The sequence below is a fragment of the Nuphar pumila genome, chromosome 15 (assembly GCF_984573655.1).
Source record: "Nuphar pumila chromosome 15, dmNupPumi1.hap1.1, whole genome shotgun sequence".
Classification (NCBI taxonomy): domain Eukaryota; kingdom Viridiplantae; phylum Streptophyta; class Magnoliopsida; order Nymphaeales; family Nymphaeaceae; genus Nuphar; species Nuphar pumila.
Window position 1 is genome coordinate 626804 of NC_143263.1, and position 14701 is coordinate 641504.

Below are 14701 nucleotides of genomic sequence, written 5' to 3' on the forward strand. Positions count from 1 at the left end.
ATTAACCCTAATACTATTAAAAAGAGAGAATACTCCACTAAAACTCAAATGGGAGGGAAACCAGGATGAAAATACAAGGGGCGATGGGAGTTGCACATGTGGGTGTCTGCAAGTGCCATTGTGATTTGAATTCCAATACCACATCTTACCAAATCACACCAAATTGAATATACCAAATTATCATAATATTTGGCAAAAGCATATCACCATTTTGCCTGTCTGAGGCAAGAAACAAAATAATTGTAGAATGGTTCATTTTTCTTTTTCAAATTTTGGTACTTAGGTTTTTCTTTGTCAATTTTAGAGATTTCCAAAATCAAGCTATAAATAAGAACCATTTCAGATTCCATGTACCATCAACAAGAGTTATTCAATTTATCCATGGAACTGCACCCAACTCTTCCATGAATTTCTGTCCTTCTTGGAAGGTGAAGATTGAAAATTTGGAAAGAATATTTTGTCTTACTATAACTCATTGAACCTTAATTAGGCAACGTTTTCATTATTTTAGCTCCTTTTTTCATGTGAAAACACATTTGTTTAGTTAAAGCAATTTTCACTTTCTTATGACATGATCATTTAGCTTTTCCAATATATACTTTTTATTTTCTGTAAAAGATTAAGTTAAATATTTTCATATTTTTTTGCAGCATAATGCAGTACAGTTCTTATCTCATGTAACATCAAGAACACCAAGAAACACTGTGTGTGTGTGTGCTTGTGCATGCAGAAGGACACATCTGAGTTGCCAACATAATCAATAATGCATGCAACGCATCTGAGAAGATGACATTATGTTGCAAAGGACTATGAGGGACATTACCTGTTACCTTTCCTAATAGCATCAACACTTCAGACACACAAGCAGAAAAGTTCCCTGTTGAGTAGACCTCCAATAGTTTCTTGCCAGAGACAGATGCTCTTGGAAATTCATCTGAATGACGAGAGTATCCTCTTGGAATACATGGATCCATCAGAAATTCTTCAACAGAATTTGGTGCTGCAACAATGGAAATGTAGATTATAATTTCTAGAAAAACTCATGTCTTGCAGCCTCTTCTACAATTAATGTAAACCACAAAGAGCACTTTTGCATTTCTCTCAAGATACAAACCATATCTTTCAGTTGTGATAAAAAAAAGCAAAAAAATCCATGCAATAATTAAAATGATGCCTGTCTTTTAGAAAAAATACCTCCAGTGATGACAATTAGCATAACACAATGACCTGGGACTCAAAATCGTTAAGGAGAAAACAAGTCTTGGCAAAATTGTTCACTAACAATTCCATCAAAGGCTAAGGATATTAGAGGTAGGGCTCATAAACAAGCTGAAGGAGCCGAGCTTGAAGTGTCCAAGCTTGGCTCATTCTTGTGGGGAGCCAAGCTGAGTTCGAGCTCATAATGAGTCCGAGTTAGACAAGCTGAGTTCAAGCTGGCTTGTTTACATAAAGAATACATTGTTTAGAGCTGGAAGATACGGGATTAAAAAAATCATTGTTTCAAAGCTCGAACTAATAAGATTTTACCACTAAACCTATCTTTTGCAAATCAAATAGTTCAGTCATATGGTTTACATATACTTTGTATGACGTAAAACATATCTAAAATATATTTTTTACCATTTAACGAGCTCAAACGAGTCAAGCTGAGCTGAGTACCTATTGTTCATGTTCAGCTTCCTGAGCCTATTTAACGAGTTTGAACAAGCCCTTTACAAACAGAACATGAGCCAAACCACTAGATGGTCAGCTTGTTTTCCCATCCCTGATTAGAGGCACAGTTTTCCTCACTGAGGCCAAATCTTTTTGTTTCAGCATGCCAAATGATTTGTGAAACATTTCTTAAAACCACACAGTAATCTGACCATGAAATATGGAACACTTCAAACAGTTGCTTCTTGGCATTCTTAAGAGAATGCACACGACCTTCAAAACCTCAAAGAAGTGGATATACTTCAATGTCCCACCAAACCTCTTTCAAAGAATGCAGTAAGAGGAAATTTAGCTCAAAGCCTTGGCTTACAAGATTTCAGGACTCTAGAAGTGTGGACTTCATGCAATGATGCCCAAGCTGAATCCTGCAAAACCATACAAGTCAATATTAAGCAGACTAACCCTATATCTGCATTTACACCCAATGAAAATTTTCTTCTAATAAAAGCACAAAAAGAAAGACAAAGTTGCTCTTGTACAGGTAGTAATTCTTTTAATAAAATTTTCTAATACAAAATTCATGAAAGCCACCAAAAATAGAACACTGCCTCAAAAAAAAAGAATCAGGAGCAGTTCAAAACTTTTGCTTATATATGTGTTGTGAGCTTCACCACTAAAATCAACATCCTAAAGCCAAAAAGCACATATGCAGCAAATGACAGAGGCATATGCCTCAAATGCATGCCTCTGATGGTAAGGCATATGCCTTACCAGAAAACATATGGCTTGGCCATCATGAAATACCAACATCCAGGCACTAAATATACCACAGTGCACTAAAAAACATTGAGTTTTTCTTCATGGTTGCTGCTCATCACACCTGTTATGGTCCCGTATCACCTCTTAAAGAATTTCTTCTGCTTAGCCTTCACAAATAAAAGAAAATAGGAGTTTATATTGAATAACACAAGCTTCTACGTTACTTTAGCACCCTTTTCTCCCCCTTTCAGATGAAAGCTACGTTCTACCTGTCAATTTTGTTCCAAGGGTAAACAAACAGAACTGGTCCTTCAATCTGGTACTGGGGCTCGTTTGAGTAAACTCAGTCAAGGGTGAATAAGGCTCTGAGTTTTATACTGAATTGCATTGCCTTAGTGGTCCAACCAGCTCTAGTTCTAACCCAGAAGCATGTCATACATCAACTCAATAAGTTCAAACTTCAAACCTAGATCTACTGTAAAAGGAAACTATTTCATGTAGTACATTTGCAACAGAAATAATAAATTATGCAAGCATATGAAATTGTAGTCAAATGACAGTTGCAATGTAAGGAACAAAACAGACATTAAATAAATCTCAGGACAGTAAGCCTAACGCTAAACATAGATCACTATATCTTTGATTTCTATTGCTGGAAAGTACTAATATGAAAACAAGAGATTGAAGGAGAAACTCTAGAAAGTGAATAACCTGCCCAAACTGAAGCAAGCTTTGACTGTAGAGATTATAAGTAACTCCTGCCAATTTAACAACTCGAGAAAATTCTAATGGTGGCGGCTCTCTTGGAACGAAAGTAACCTGTATAACAAAAAGAATGTTTCAGTCTACCACACCATGCAATCATAAATGCAGCAGAATTTTTGCTGCTTGGCTGGCTGATGCAACATAGCCACTTAAAAAAAACACTTTTCCACTGTTTTAGAGATCTAGCATATAGCCGCACCTCATTTATTAAGTGGACCACCATCAAATGGTGCACTACATAAACTTAGGGCTTTTATATTAAAAAGTCAAACACTTAAAAGGGTCAGAACAGAGTGAAATCACAAAAGTCCCCATATTCAACAACTCTGATAAGATAAGCAACCGTAGAAAACAATGGTGAAATAATCCATGTCAAATTCCATGGGGAAAGAAGTGGACCTGTAAAGAAGCTCCACCAAGTTCAATTATGCCATTGGTTTTCCAAGGATCATCTCCCAAAGCTCCAAGAGCATAATTTGCAGCAATCCAAGCATAAATACCCTCATCTCTGCCTGCATCACATGCAATTGCTACATACAATTAAAACAAAATTTGCAAACAGGTCCAATATTTACATAGAAAGGAACAGATATCATTTTGTTTTAGAAAACCCGTAGCAACGAATATCACTGATATTTTGAAAATATTGCAATTTTACTGTGATATTTTTAAGGGATAATATTATACAAAAAAAATTGATTTTCAAAATATCACCTATTTTGAAAACATCATATTTTAAACCCGATAGCAACTTGATAAAAGCATTTTTTGCGTAGTATTTGAAATTATTTGTATTTATATTTATATTTAAATATCTATATATACCGAGTTCTTGAGAATATCTCATCTTTTCAAAATATTAGGAGATTTTCCCTTAAAGATATCTTCCCAAGAACGAGATTTGTGACTATTGGAAAAGTGGAGTTAGGATGCAAAAAGCCTCCCAGAAAACGGTTTTATTAGACCATACAAATTAAGACTGAATAATTTGAAAAAGAGCGGGAACAAAATGAAATTATAAGCTATTTGAAGATTTGAAGAGAGCAAAGTTGCCAGACTAGGAAGCAGAAGCGAGAAACGATACGAGAAGCGGAAGCGAGAAGTGATGTAATTTAAAATATATAGGAAGTGGGAAGTGAGGAATAAAATAAATAAATATAAGAATTGAATAAGAATCAAAATAAAACACAAATAAAAACTAAAATAAAAGTGACTAATATTAAATTTCATGATTTTTTAGTGTAAGAATTAAATTTTTAACAAAATCTAAAAATGATGACTACCAATTTAGCGAAAGCACATGGAAGTGAGTGAGAAGAGTCAGAGAAAACACATAAAAAGCATGAAAAATTGAGTAAGAAAACATATAACAAGAATAAATGAAGTGTGTGGAAAGCGAGGGGGAATCGAGGTTCTCATCAAGTTTCGGAAGCGAGGAGTATCACGCTTCCGAAGCGAGCTTCCCACCTATCTAAGAAGCTTCCGGTAACTCTGGAACAGAGTATCTTAAACTTTCTTTACTTGTTCATACAGTCTTGAGCTGAGTCTCCTTATGATCATTTGTCAAAACCCCAAGAGTTGATGGAATAGTAGGTTCATGGAGAAGAAATGCATTGGCATGTACAAAGCCTTACTCTTGTCTAGGTCCTGTTAGAAGCTTACACAGGGTATCTTTAGGACAACTACCATTTTGGTTTAGGTGATGCTAACTAGGGGTGGCCATCGGACCAGCCCGATTAGGGCCTGACAGGCACGGCCCATGTCTTGGCCTGAGCCTGGCCCAATTCAATCTCGGGCCCGACCCAGTTAAGGGTCGGGCATGTCGAGCCCTGTGTAATTTACACAAGGGCCTGACCCGATTAGAGCCCAATTATCTAATCGGGTCGGGCCCGCCGACTTTATTTGGGCTGCGGCTGCAAATTGCAACCTGAGCCCGACCCAATTTGGGCAGGGTACCCAAATGCTAACTTGTCCCAAAGGGTAGACATCACAACATAATAATTACGAATACTCGTTTCCATACCTAATGAAAATCTTTGTCACATAGGTACAGGCATGGGTAAAGGGTATGACGTGAAAATTTCCAAAAAGATGCTGAAAATTTATACAGAAATGCTGGCTTTTAACTGCAAGGCATTTAGGAGGAAAAAGAACAATCGATTTCAAGCACTGTTCTTCAAAAATCAATCTAGTTCCACAAAATTATATTGGCTGATGTAACACTTTGTGTAACTACTAGATGGCCCACAGTTAATCTCTGTGGTCAGGTCCTATTTTTTTCTCCTAAACCAAATGCATAGCAAGATGGAGTTTGGTGACACTTTGTCACCCAACTTCATGGACTTCTATATCTTAATAGCCCACAAGGGCTCTGCTCATGTGGTAGGGGCGACTTGTGAACGTCACCAAGTTGATGGGACGTCACAAGTTCAAAACCTACCAGTGGCAACCCTTGGAACAAGGTCGAAGATGGGTGTACTCCTCGGTGGACGGGGGGACCTCAAGGGTTTTACCAACCAGAGGTCAATCAATGTGAAGTCGGTGACGAGGGGTTTTTCCCTTGGATTATAAATAATTACATTACTAGTCTTTTTTGTTCCTTAAAAAACAAAACTGTATAACCAAATCCAAGAGATTGGAACATGCTTCAAGGAGTATCAGGGTAACACTTGATTCCTGGATGGATCATCGACACTCATAGGCCTTTTGATTAGCCATATAACCGAAAAAACAACCGAGTGACTTGGAAAATTAGTCATCCCTCTTGGTAATGGAAGCAAAACCAGATATTCATACTTAGGGTATGTTTGGTTGCATTCAAATGTGATTTGGAATCTCATGCAAATGAGAGAATGAAACTCATTTGCACAGTTAACCAAACATGTGATTTGGAATCTCATGCAAATGAGAAACTGAATGTGATTTGCAATCGCATTTGAAGTGAAATCTCGTGTGATCTCAAATCACATCTTGATGTAATTTGAAATCATATGACTTCAAATCACATTTGATTCCATCTCATGTGATTCCAAATCACATGAGATGCAACAAAACATACCCTTAAAACCATCAAATAACTTATTTACCTAGAATTAATAACATATTAATTGGATACTAGTGGGAACAACATCAATGTAAGATTTAGACACAATGGAAATGGACAGAAGAAAGATATTATTTTTCTCATCAAAACCATCTAGCTCATGGGATGTAGACATGATTGCGAATGAAGAATGCCATGTGAAAGAAAGGTTTTAGAAATCTTCTCTCTTAAATGGAAACCAGAAGTAATGATGGCAGTAAAACTGGTTCACTAAGCATGAAACTCAAGAAAGACGGAAGTTCCAAGTCCAACTTAGGTTTCACAAAAGTACAACAATGTATAACAAGACCACTCACTGGACATAAAAAATATCTTCTTTAAAAGGAATAGGAATGGCTTTGTCAATCTGGATGCAGTAGAGATAGGCAGAACAGTACCATTACACATCTTATGATACAAATAATTGAATTGGATAGCACTATCAAGAGACGAGAAAAAGAAAAAATGAAAAATGAAGAAAGAGAAGCCCTCAAACAGTCTTAATTTAGACATGATGCATGATGAAGCTGATAATCCCACATGGATGACTGATAACACCATAAGAGTTAACAAAAGCAAATACATAAACTACAGATAAATATCATACAACTTATCCCTGTAGTAAAAGGCTCCAACTTATGCCCAACAAAGCTTCCTTCGACACGTGCTCTTGAACACAATATCAGTTAAACCAAGGCTGTAGTTTTATTTGTTAAAATAAAAGTCTGATATATTTCCTGAATGGTGTGAAACTTTGAAAGTTTGGATTTTGGAAAGACACATGGGCGTTCAGTTTTCCCTGATTGAATAGCTTTGAGAGCCTACCTAGTTATTGTAGAGACAGACTGTTGATAAGGGACTGGATTTCTACAGGGGACAGATGATGGCTCACATTCCACATGGGACTCAAGGGCCAAGAAGTATCTGACAATGCAGCAACAATGAATTGAAATCAGTGTTGTTAAAAGCGCGCCTCGCCTCGAGACGAGGCCCTTTTCGCCTTGAGGCGCACTTAAAAAGCGCAACAGCCTCAAGGCGTACGCCTCATGCGCCTTGAGGCGTACGCCTTGAGGCGAGGCGCGCCTCAAAGTGAGGCGCGCATTAAACATCGGATGGCCCGGACCCGAGTTCGACCCGGATCCGGGCCCGTATTCTCGAAAAATCGAGAACCTGTGTCTTTAAAAAAGACACATGCGCTTCGGGGCGAGGGAAAGCCCTCGCCCCTTCTCTCTCCACTCCGTCCCCTCTCGTCCACCACCACTGCTCGCCGCCGGCCACCACTCGCCGATCATCGCCTCTGCTGAGAAGGGATCGTAACCAATCGAATGATGAGAAGAATGGGTTTCTCTGTTGGAATCCCTCTGGTATTGGGACTCCCCTTCTTCCCTTTCTTCTATTATCTGAAGGTTGTGCAGAAGTTGGATGTGCCCACGTGGTTGCCCTTCACCGTCTCCTTTTTCTTCTTTGGTTCTGCTCTGTTGGGGGTGAGTTATGGGATTGTGTCTTCTAGTTGGGACCCTTTGAGGGAAGGGTCCCTTTTGGGATGGAACGAAGCTTAGAGGAATTGGCCCGTTTTCTGGCAGTCGCTGTGGGGAAGTGTTAAATAATGTAACATAATTTAATATGTAATCTCATAGTTTTAGTTTACTTTTAAGTTTAGTTAGGATTAGGTTAGTTTATTTAACTAGGTTAGGTTTCTTTTTCTATTTTAGTTTAGTTTTTGGACTTATTTGGCTTTATGCTTTTTTGACCAAAGTCAAAAAGCATAAAGTAGAGAGAGTTGTTGGACTCCCAACAGCTCTATTTAGAGCCGTTGGGAGCCCAACACTCCCTCATTCCCTCTCTCCCTTGTATTATAAATATGGGGTGTTACCCCCTTGTAACTTACACTTTTGTAAAGCCCTCTTTTGAGACCCAACATATTGAAGTTGATATTTTTTTACGTTTGTGCATTTGTATCCGTGCCTTTGTGCACTTGTGAGAGTTCTCCTTTTATGCCTTTGTGCATTTGTATCCGTGCCTTTGTGCACTTGTGAGAGTTCTCATTTTATGCCTTTGTGCACACTTTGTGTTTCTAGTATTGTGTTTATACACAAAATCATTTTTTATAGAGATTTTCACATGGTATCAGAGCAAGGTTGCTTGAGAAGGAAAGTCTTGTGATTCTTCACAATATTGAGTGCCTCGAAAAGCGTGCCTTCAATTTTTTCGAGATTGGCGTGAAGACTTCTCTTCATCAAATATTTTGGAAGATTACTACAACAAGTAAGAGTTAAAATCTCTTTGTGGTACGCATTTTTCTCCTTTATCTTATCTCTCTAATGGGTGAAAAAGACTCTCATTTCTCTCTTAGCTTTAAGCTCAATGGTTCCAATTATCATGTATGGGCCGGAAATATGGAAGCTCATATTAAAGGAAAGGGGCTTTGGGGATATGTTCAAGGTTCCATAACGGAACCCGAACCAAAAATTACGATGGTTGAAAGAGGAGAAATCAAAATTCTTGAAGGAGAAGAAAGACAAAAAGCTCTTAAAGAATATTCAAAGAAACATGAGGAATGGGAAATGAGAAACTTCAAGATCCTATCTTGGATCTTCTCATCCGTTGAAACCAAGATCAATGTCAATATCATCAAATTCAAGAAAGCCTCTGAAGCTTGGCATTATCTTGAAAAGATGTATACTTCACGAGACTTATCTCACAAGTACTATCTTCAAAAGAGGGCCTTGACCCTACAACAAAATGAGATGTCTATTCGTGAGTACTTTGCTGAATTATCCTCTATTTGGGATGAGCTTGCCATGCTTGAGCCCAAGTGGAGTGGCGAAGCTATTGAACTTAGATACAAGCAATTAGAGGAAAATCACTTCTTTAACTTCCTAAATGGTCTTCGACCCGAATTTGAACAAATTTGGTCCTCTCTTCTATCTTCTTTCACATCTCCTTCCATTGAAGATGTTATTACCAAGTTAAGTGGAGAGGAAACTCGTATGGGCATTAGCAAGCAAAATCCAAGTGTTCTTGCAATGCCTACAAATCAAGATGAATGTGATGGAGCTAATGCCGTGTCTAGGCCTAGCAACAACTTGAGGACATATAAACCTCCTCACTTTAAAAACCAAAATCAAGGATACAATGGTGGTCAAGGCGGAAGAAGGGACAATAGCAAAATTGTGTGCCACTTTTGCAAGGAACCCGGTCACATCAAACCGGTTTGTCCTAAATGGAAGAAACTACTTGCAATGGCAACCACATCTCAATCACAAAAAGAGGAATCTACAAGTGGAGCTCTCTCTCTAAATCAAATTATGGAAGCTCTTCAACCTCTTCTTAAGGGAGCTATTTTCGGTGCCGCCGTATCCACTCCTTCTCCTCCAGGTAAAACTTCTTGGCTTTTAGATTCGGGTGCATCTTTTCATATGTCTCCAAACATCTCTTCTCTTTCTGAATATTCTAAAAGTTCATCACCATCTTTTGTTTCAACTGCGGATGGCACTTCTCTTGAAATTAAGGGGATTGGAAACTTTGAAACTCAAAATTTTTTTATTCCCAAAATTAGATTTATACCTAAATTGAATTTGAACTTACTTTCCGTCTCTCAACTCTCGGACCTTGGATGTGACATTCAATTTTCATCTAATAAGTGTTTAATACAGGATCACCGGTCCGGGAAGTTGATTGGGGAAGGCTCTAGGAAGGGAGACTTGTACTATGTGGATTCTCTCCAAATCCCTAAAACCCCTTTTTGTAATGTGGCCCAACATAAAGACATAAATGTTTGGCACAAAAGACTTGGTCATCCCAACATCACCAAGTTATCCTATTTGCATTTTATTAAAAATCTTTGTAAAAATACTTTCTCTTGTAATGATTGTATTCTTGGAAAAATGAGAAGTATGCCTTTTGAACAAAGATCTATGTTTACCACAAAACCTTTTGAAATTGTTCATTCGGATGTTTGGGGACCGGCACCCGTCATATCCAAGGGAGGCTTTGCCTATTATGTGATTTTTGTAGATGATTTTTCTCGATATTGTTGGATATATTTCCTTAAACATAAGCACGAAGTGTTTTCATGTTTTAAATCATATCATATGATAATTAAGAATCAATTTAATAGTAATTTAAAGATTTTTAGGACCGATTCCGGAGGCGAATATCTTTCCAATGAATTTAAGAAATATCTTGAAGACTATGGTATTGTCCATCAAAGATCGTGTCCTAAGACCCCACAACAAAATGGGTTAGCCGAAAGGAAGCATAGGCATATCATTGAAACTACTAGAACCCTTCTTATTTCCCAAAGTATTCCAAAAAAATTTTGGGCCGAAGCGGCTCTTGCTTCAGTTTATCTTATTAATCGTCTTCCATCCAAAAATTTAGATAAAATCTCTCCTTTCGAAACTCTATATGAAAAAGAACCCGATTATAATAGATTGAGAGTTTTTGGTTGTAAGTGCTTTGTCCTTACAGATAAGAATGATAAACTCTCACCTAAAGCCATTCCTTGTGCTTTTCTTGGCTACTCCGAAACCCAAAAAGGGTTTCGATGTTATGATACTAAAAATGATAAGTTATATGTCTCAAGGAATGTAACATTTTTAGAAAATGATAGTGGTTTTGAAAAGAATGAATCTCATTTAGAAATTGCTGACTATTCCTTTCTCTTTGATCTTTTATCTAAAGATGATGATATCTCTAGTGATGATGAATCAACATATAACAGTGACAATGAAGTGGTTGAAATCAACAATAACTCTAACCCTACTACCTCTCAAGAAGAAAATATAACTAGAGACCCTATCACCTATACTCATAGAGATAGACTCCCCTTTAGAAGTGCTATTGAGCAATATAGTGAACCTAGCGAATCTATCCCCTCACATGATTCAAACCCTAGAAGAACCGAGAGAACTAGAAGAACTCCCTCTAGATTCGTATCTTTTGATTCTTTCTCTCCTAAATATCGGGCTTGCTTAAGTGCCATTCACTCATATTTTGAACCAAAATTTTTTGAAGATGTCAAACGATGTATTGAATGGAGAGAAGCCATGGAGAATGAACTCAAAGCGCTTAGGAAAGCCAACACTTGGGAATTTCAAACGCTTCCCAGTGGAAAGAAAACTATAGGATGCCGATGGGTGTTCAAAGTCAAAACAAAGAGTGATGGTTCTCTTGAGAGGTATAAAGCTCGTCTTGTAGCTAAAGGGTATAGTCAAGAATACGTGATTGACTATGAAGAGACATTTGCTCCAGTAGCTCGTATGGTTACTGTTAGATGTCTCATCACCATTGCTTCCATTAGAAAATGGAATATTTACCAAATGGATGTCAAAAATGCATTTCTAAATGGTGATCTTAATGAAGAAGTCTACATGGATGCTCCACCTGGTATGGAAATTCCTAAAAATAAAGTTCGATGTCTTCGTAAAGCTCTTTATGGCTTGAAACAAGCTCCCAAGGCTTGGCACGATAGGTTTAACAATGTAATGACTCAAAATGGTTTTACTTCATGCTATACTGACACTGCATTGTTTGTTAAGAAATCTGATGCAGGGATTGTTATATTACTGTTATATGTTGATGATATGTTAATAACAGGTGATGATGTCAAAGGAATCAAGAGCATTAAATCTATCCTGACTTCAAGATTTGAAATGTCAGACTTAGGATTTCTGACATATTTTTTGGGAATTGAGGTTGCCTATTCTCACAGAGGCTATTTTTTGTCTCAAACTAAACTTGCTTGTGAGATTCTTGACAGATCAGGAATCACAGATGACAAGGTTTGTGAAACTCCTGAAATAGTAGGTTCAAAGATGAAGATTGATGATGGGATTCTCCTAAAAGATCCCACACCTTACCGGCAACTGGTTGGATCTTTAACGTATCTCAGCATTACGAGGCCTGATATTTCTCATGCTGTACATGTTGCTAGTCAGTTTCAACATGCACCTACTTCAGTTCATATGAGTGCCATTCTCCGCATCATCAGATACATAAAGGGTACAGTAAACAATGGGGTATTTCTATCTTCTTCTTCTGAATTTAATTTAATTGCTTATACTGACTCTGATTGGGGAGGTGACCCAAATAACCGTCACTCCACCACTAGTTTTTGTATTTTTTTAGGGGAATCTTTAATTTCTTGGAGATGCAAGAAACAACATAAGGTCTCACTTTCATCCACAGAAGCCGAATATAGAGCCATGGCATCTACTACCATGGAGATTGTTTGGATTCGCAACTTGCTGGAAGATATGAATATTCAAGTTCAAGGGCCCACAAAACTATGTTGTGATAATAAAAGTGCAATTTATATTGCCAAAAATCACACATTTCATGAGCGCACGAAGCACATTGAGATGGATTGCCACTATGTTCGTGAAGAATACTTAAGAAGAACTATAGACCTTCCATATGTTACATCAGAATACCAACTAGCAGACTTCTTCACCAAAGCGTTGTGCTCTCCAAGATTTAACTTCCTTCTTGGCAAACTTTCGGTTATGTCACCCTAAGTTTGAGGGGGGGTGTTAAATAATGTAACATAATTTAATATATAATCTCATAGTTTTAGTTTACTTTTAAGTTTAGTTAGGATTAGGTTAGTTTATTTAACTAGGTTAGGTTTCTTTTTCTATTTTAGTTTAGTTTTTGGACTTATTTGGCTTTATGCTTTTTTGACCAAAGTCAAAAAGCATAAAGTAGAGAGAGCTGTTGGACTCCCAATAGCTCTATTTAGAGCCGTTGGGAGCCCAACACTCCCTCATTCCCTCTCTCCCTTGTATTATAAATATGGGGTGTTACCCCCTTGTAACTTACACTTTTGTAAAGCCCTCTTTTGAGACCCAACATATTGAAGTTGATATTTTTTTACGTTTGTGCATTTGTATCCGTGCCTTTGTGCACTTGTGAGAGTTCTCCTTTTATGCCTTTGTGCATTTGTATCCGTGCCTTTGTGCACTTGTGAGAGTTCTCCTTTTATGCCTTTGTGCACACTTTGTGTTTCTAGTATTGTGTTTATACACAAAATCCTTTTTTATAGAGATTTTCACAGGAAGATCAGAGAAGAAGTAGTGGCGCTCCAATATGTATTTTTTATTGTGTAGTTCCAACTCTTGTGAGAGAAACCGCAGGCAAAGTGTTGCGAGTTGTTCCTATAAATTCTTTGTTTTGCTGCTTACCTTATTATTGGTTTTCACCTATCTGAGATACGCTTTTATCACGATATTTTGAAAGAATATATGTCGAAAAAAATGATATTTACGATACATCTCTTATTTGAAAGTACCACCTTTTTATCACCGTATTAACACAAATAAAGAAATGTCTAAACTCTTAAAAAAGGATTACAAAACCCTCCAGTAAGTTTAGTGAAAGCTATGTAGTCTAACATGAACTTATAATTAAATGGTTTGTTGAAACTGTAGAGAGAGAGAGAGAGATGGTTCTGCCAAATTGTCGTTGCTAAAATATGTTTTTCAAATGTGGTGTTGGGAATAGAATTGCTGAATGGTGTGCAGAGGATGTTGGGGAAACCGCAACACATCTCTAGTTCAAGGATCCCAAACACAGCATTGATGGTTAATGAGATTCAGGATTTATGTTTCGTATATGCTGTGAAATAAGAGCTCGCGTCCTGTTTAATCGCAGTTTGGTTAGATTTTCCCTTTGTTCAATTGTATATCCACAATCTAAAAGCTTTTATGGATTTTTGTGGATCCCCACTTAAATCTTTTCCTTCTTTGAATTGTCTTGCCTATTTTTATGCAAGCCATCTGAGCCATGTTTCAAATATCTGGCCAAGACATCACTGAGATAACCATATTCCAAGTTATAATTTGTATCATAGCGATGATTAAAGTGTTTGGCTTGCAAGTAATAAGTTTTAGCGTTCAAATCTTTTTGGTTTTCTTTTTTTTTATCTCCATCTACAGAAATAGTATCCAACAATTTACACAGCATCAAATCAGGCCGCTTCTTCCTTAAACAACAGTGCAGCATTAAGAGTTTTTGAACGATCTCACTCCTAAGAGCACCCGTGTCCATTCATTGCTTCCTCCATATAGGCAAGCCAAATAGAATTGTTGGACAACACCGACAAATGAACCAGCTGGATCCTCATCATTTAGCATATCAGACAACACATCAGTCTCAGGCAGAATGATATCAAATGGGCTCTGCATTACACCAGCCACCCTGATAAAACCGGCAGCATCATGAAGGGCATAAGCAACCCGAATGCACCCGAACAGACTACGCTACCTGAAACTCTAACTGCAAAATGTCGGGAGGCTCCCAATCTGATGGAAACTCTACCTGAAACTCGTGTTGGTTGGCGCTTCATCAATTTTAGCATTTCTTATTTATTTATAATTTTAGATCATTTTTATAGTTTTTTTTTAAGTTTAAAAAAAAAAATTGAGGCTTACGCTTTGC

General features: G+C 37.5%; 1 protein-coding gene and 1 pseudogene across 1 annotated transcript in view; one reads left to right on the top strand and one right to left on the bottom strand.

Annotated features, from left to right (window-relative positions):
* Window positions 1–14701, bottom strand: part of LOC149814034 (putative apyrase 6) — a 42316-nt gene that overhangs the window by 9652 nt on the left and 17963 nt on the right. The window contains exons 2-5 of the mRNA XM_089989169.1: window positions 3577–3689; window positions 3124–3231; window positions 2024–2078; window positions 824–1000 (exon numbers count right to left, since the gene is read on the bottom strand). Of these exons, the coding sequence (XP_089845295.1) occupies window positions 824–1000; window positions 2024–2078; window positions 3124–3231; window positions 3577–3689 (453 nt within the window). The remainder of the gene's footprint in view (window positions 1–823; window positions 1001–2023; window positions 2079–3123; window positions 3232–3576; window positions 3690–14701) is intronic.
* LOC149814035 (protein PAM68, chloroplastic pseudogene) lies at window positions 5647–7866 on the top strand (annotated as a pseudogene).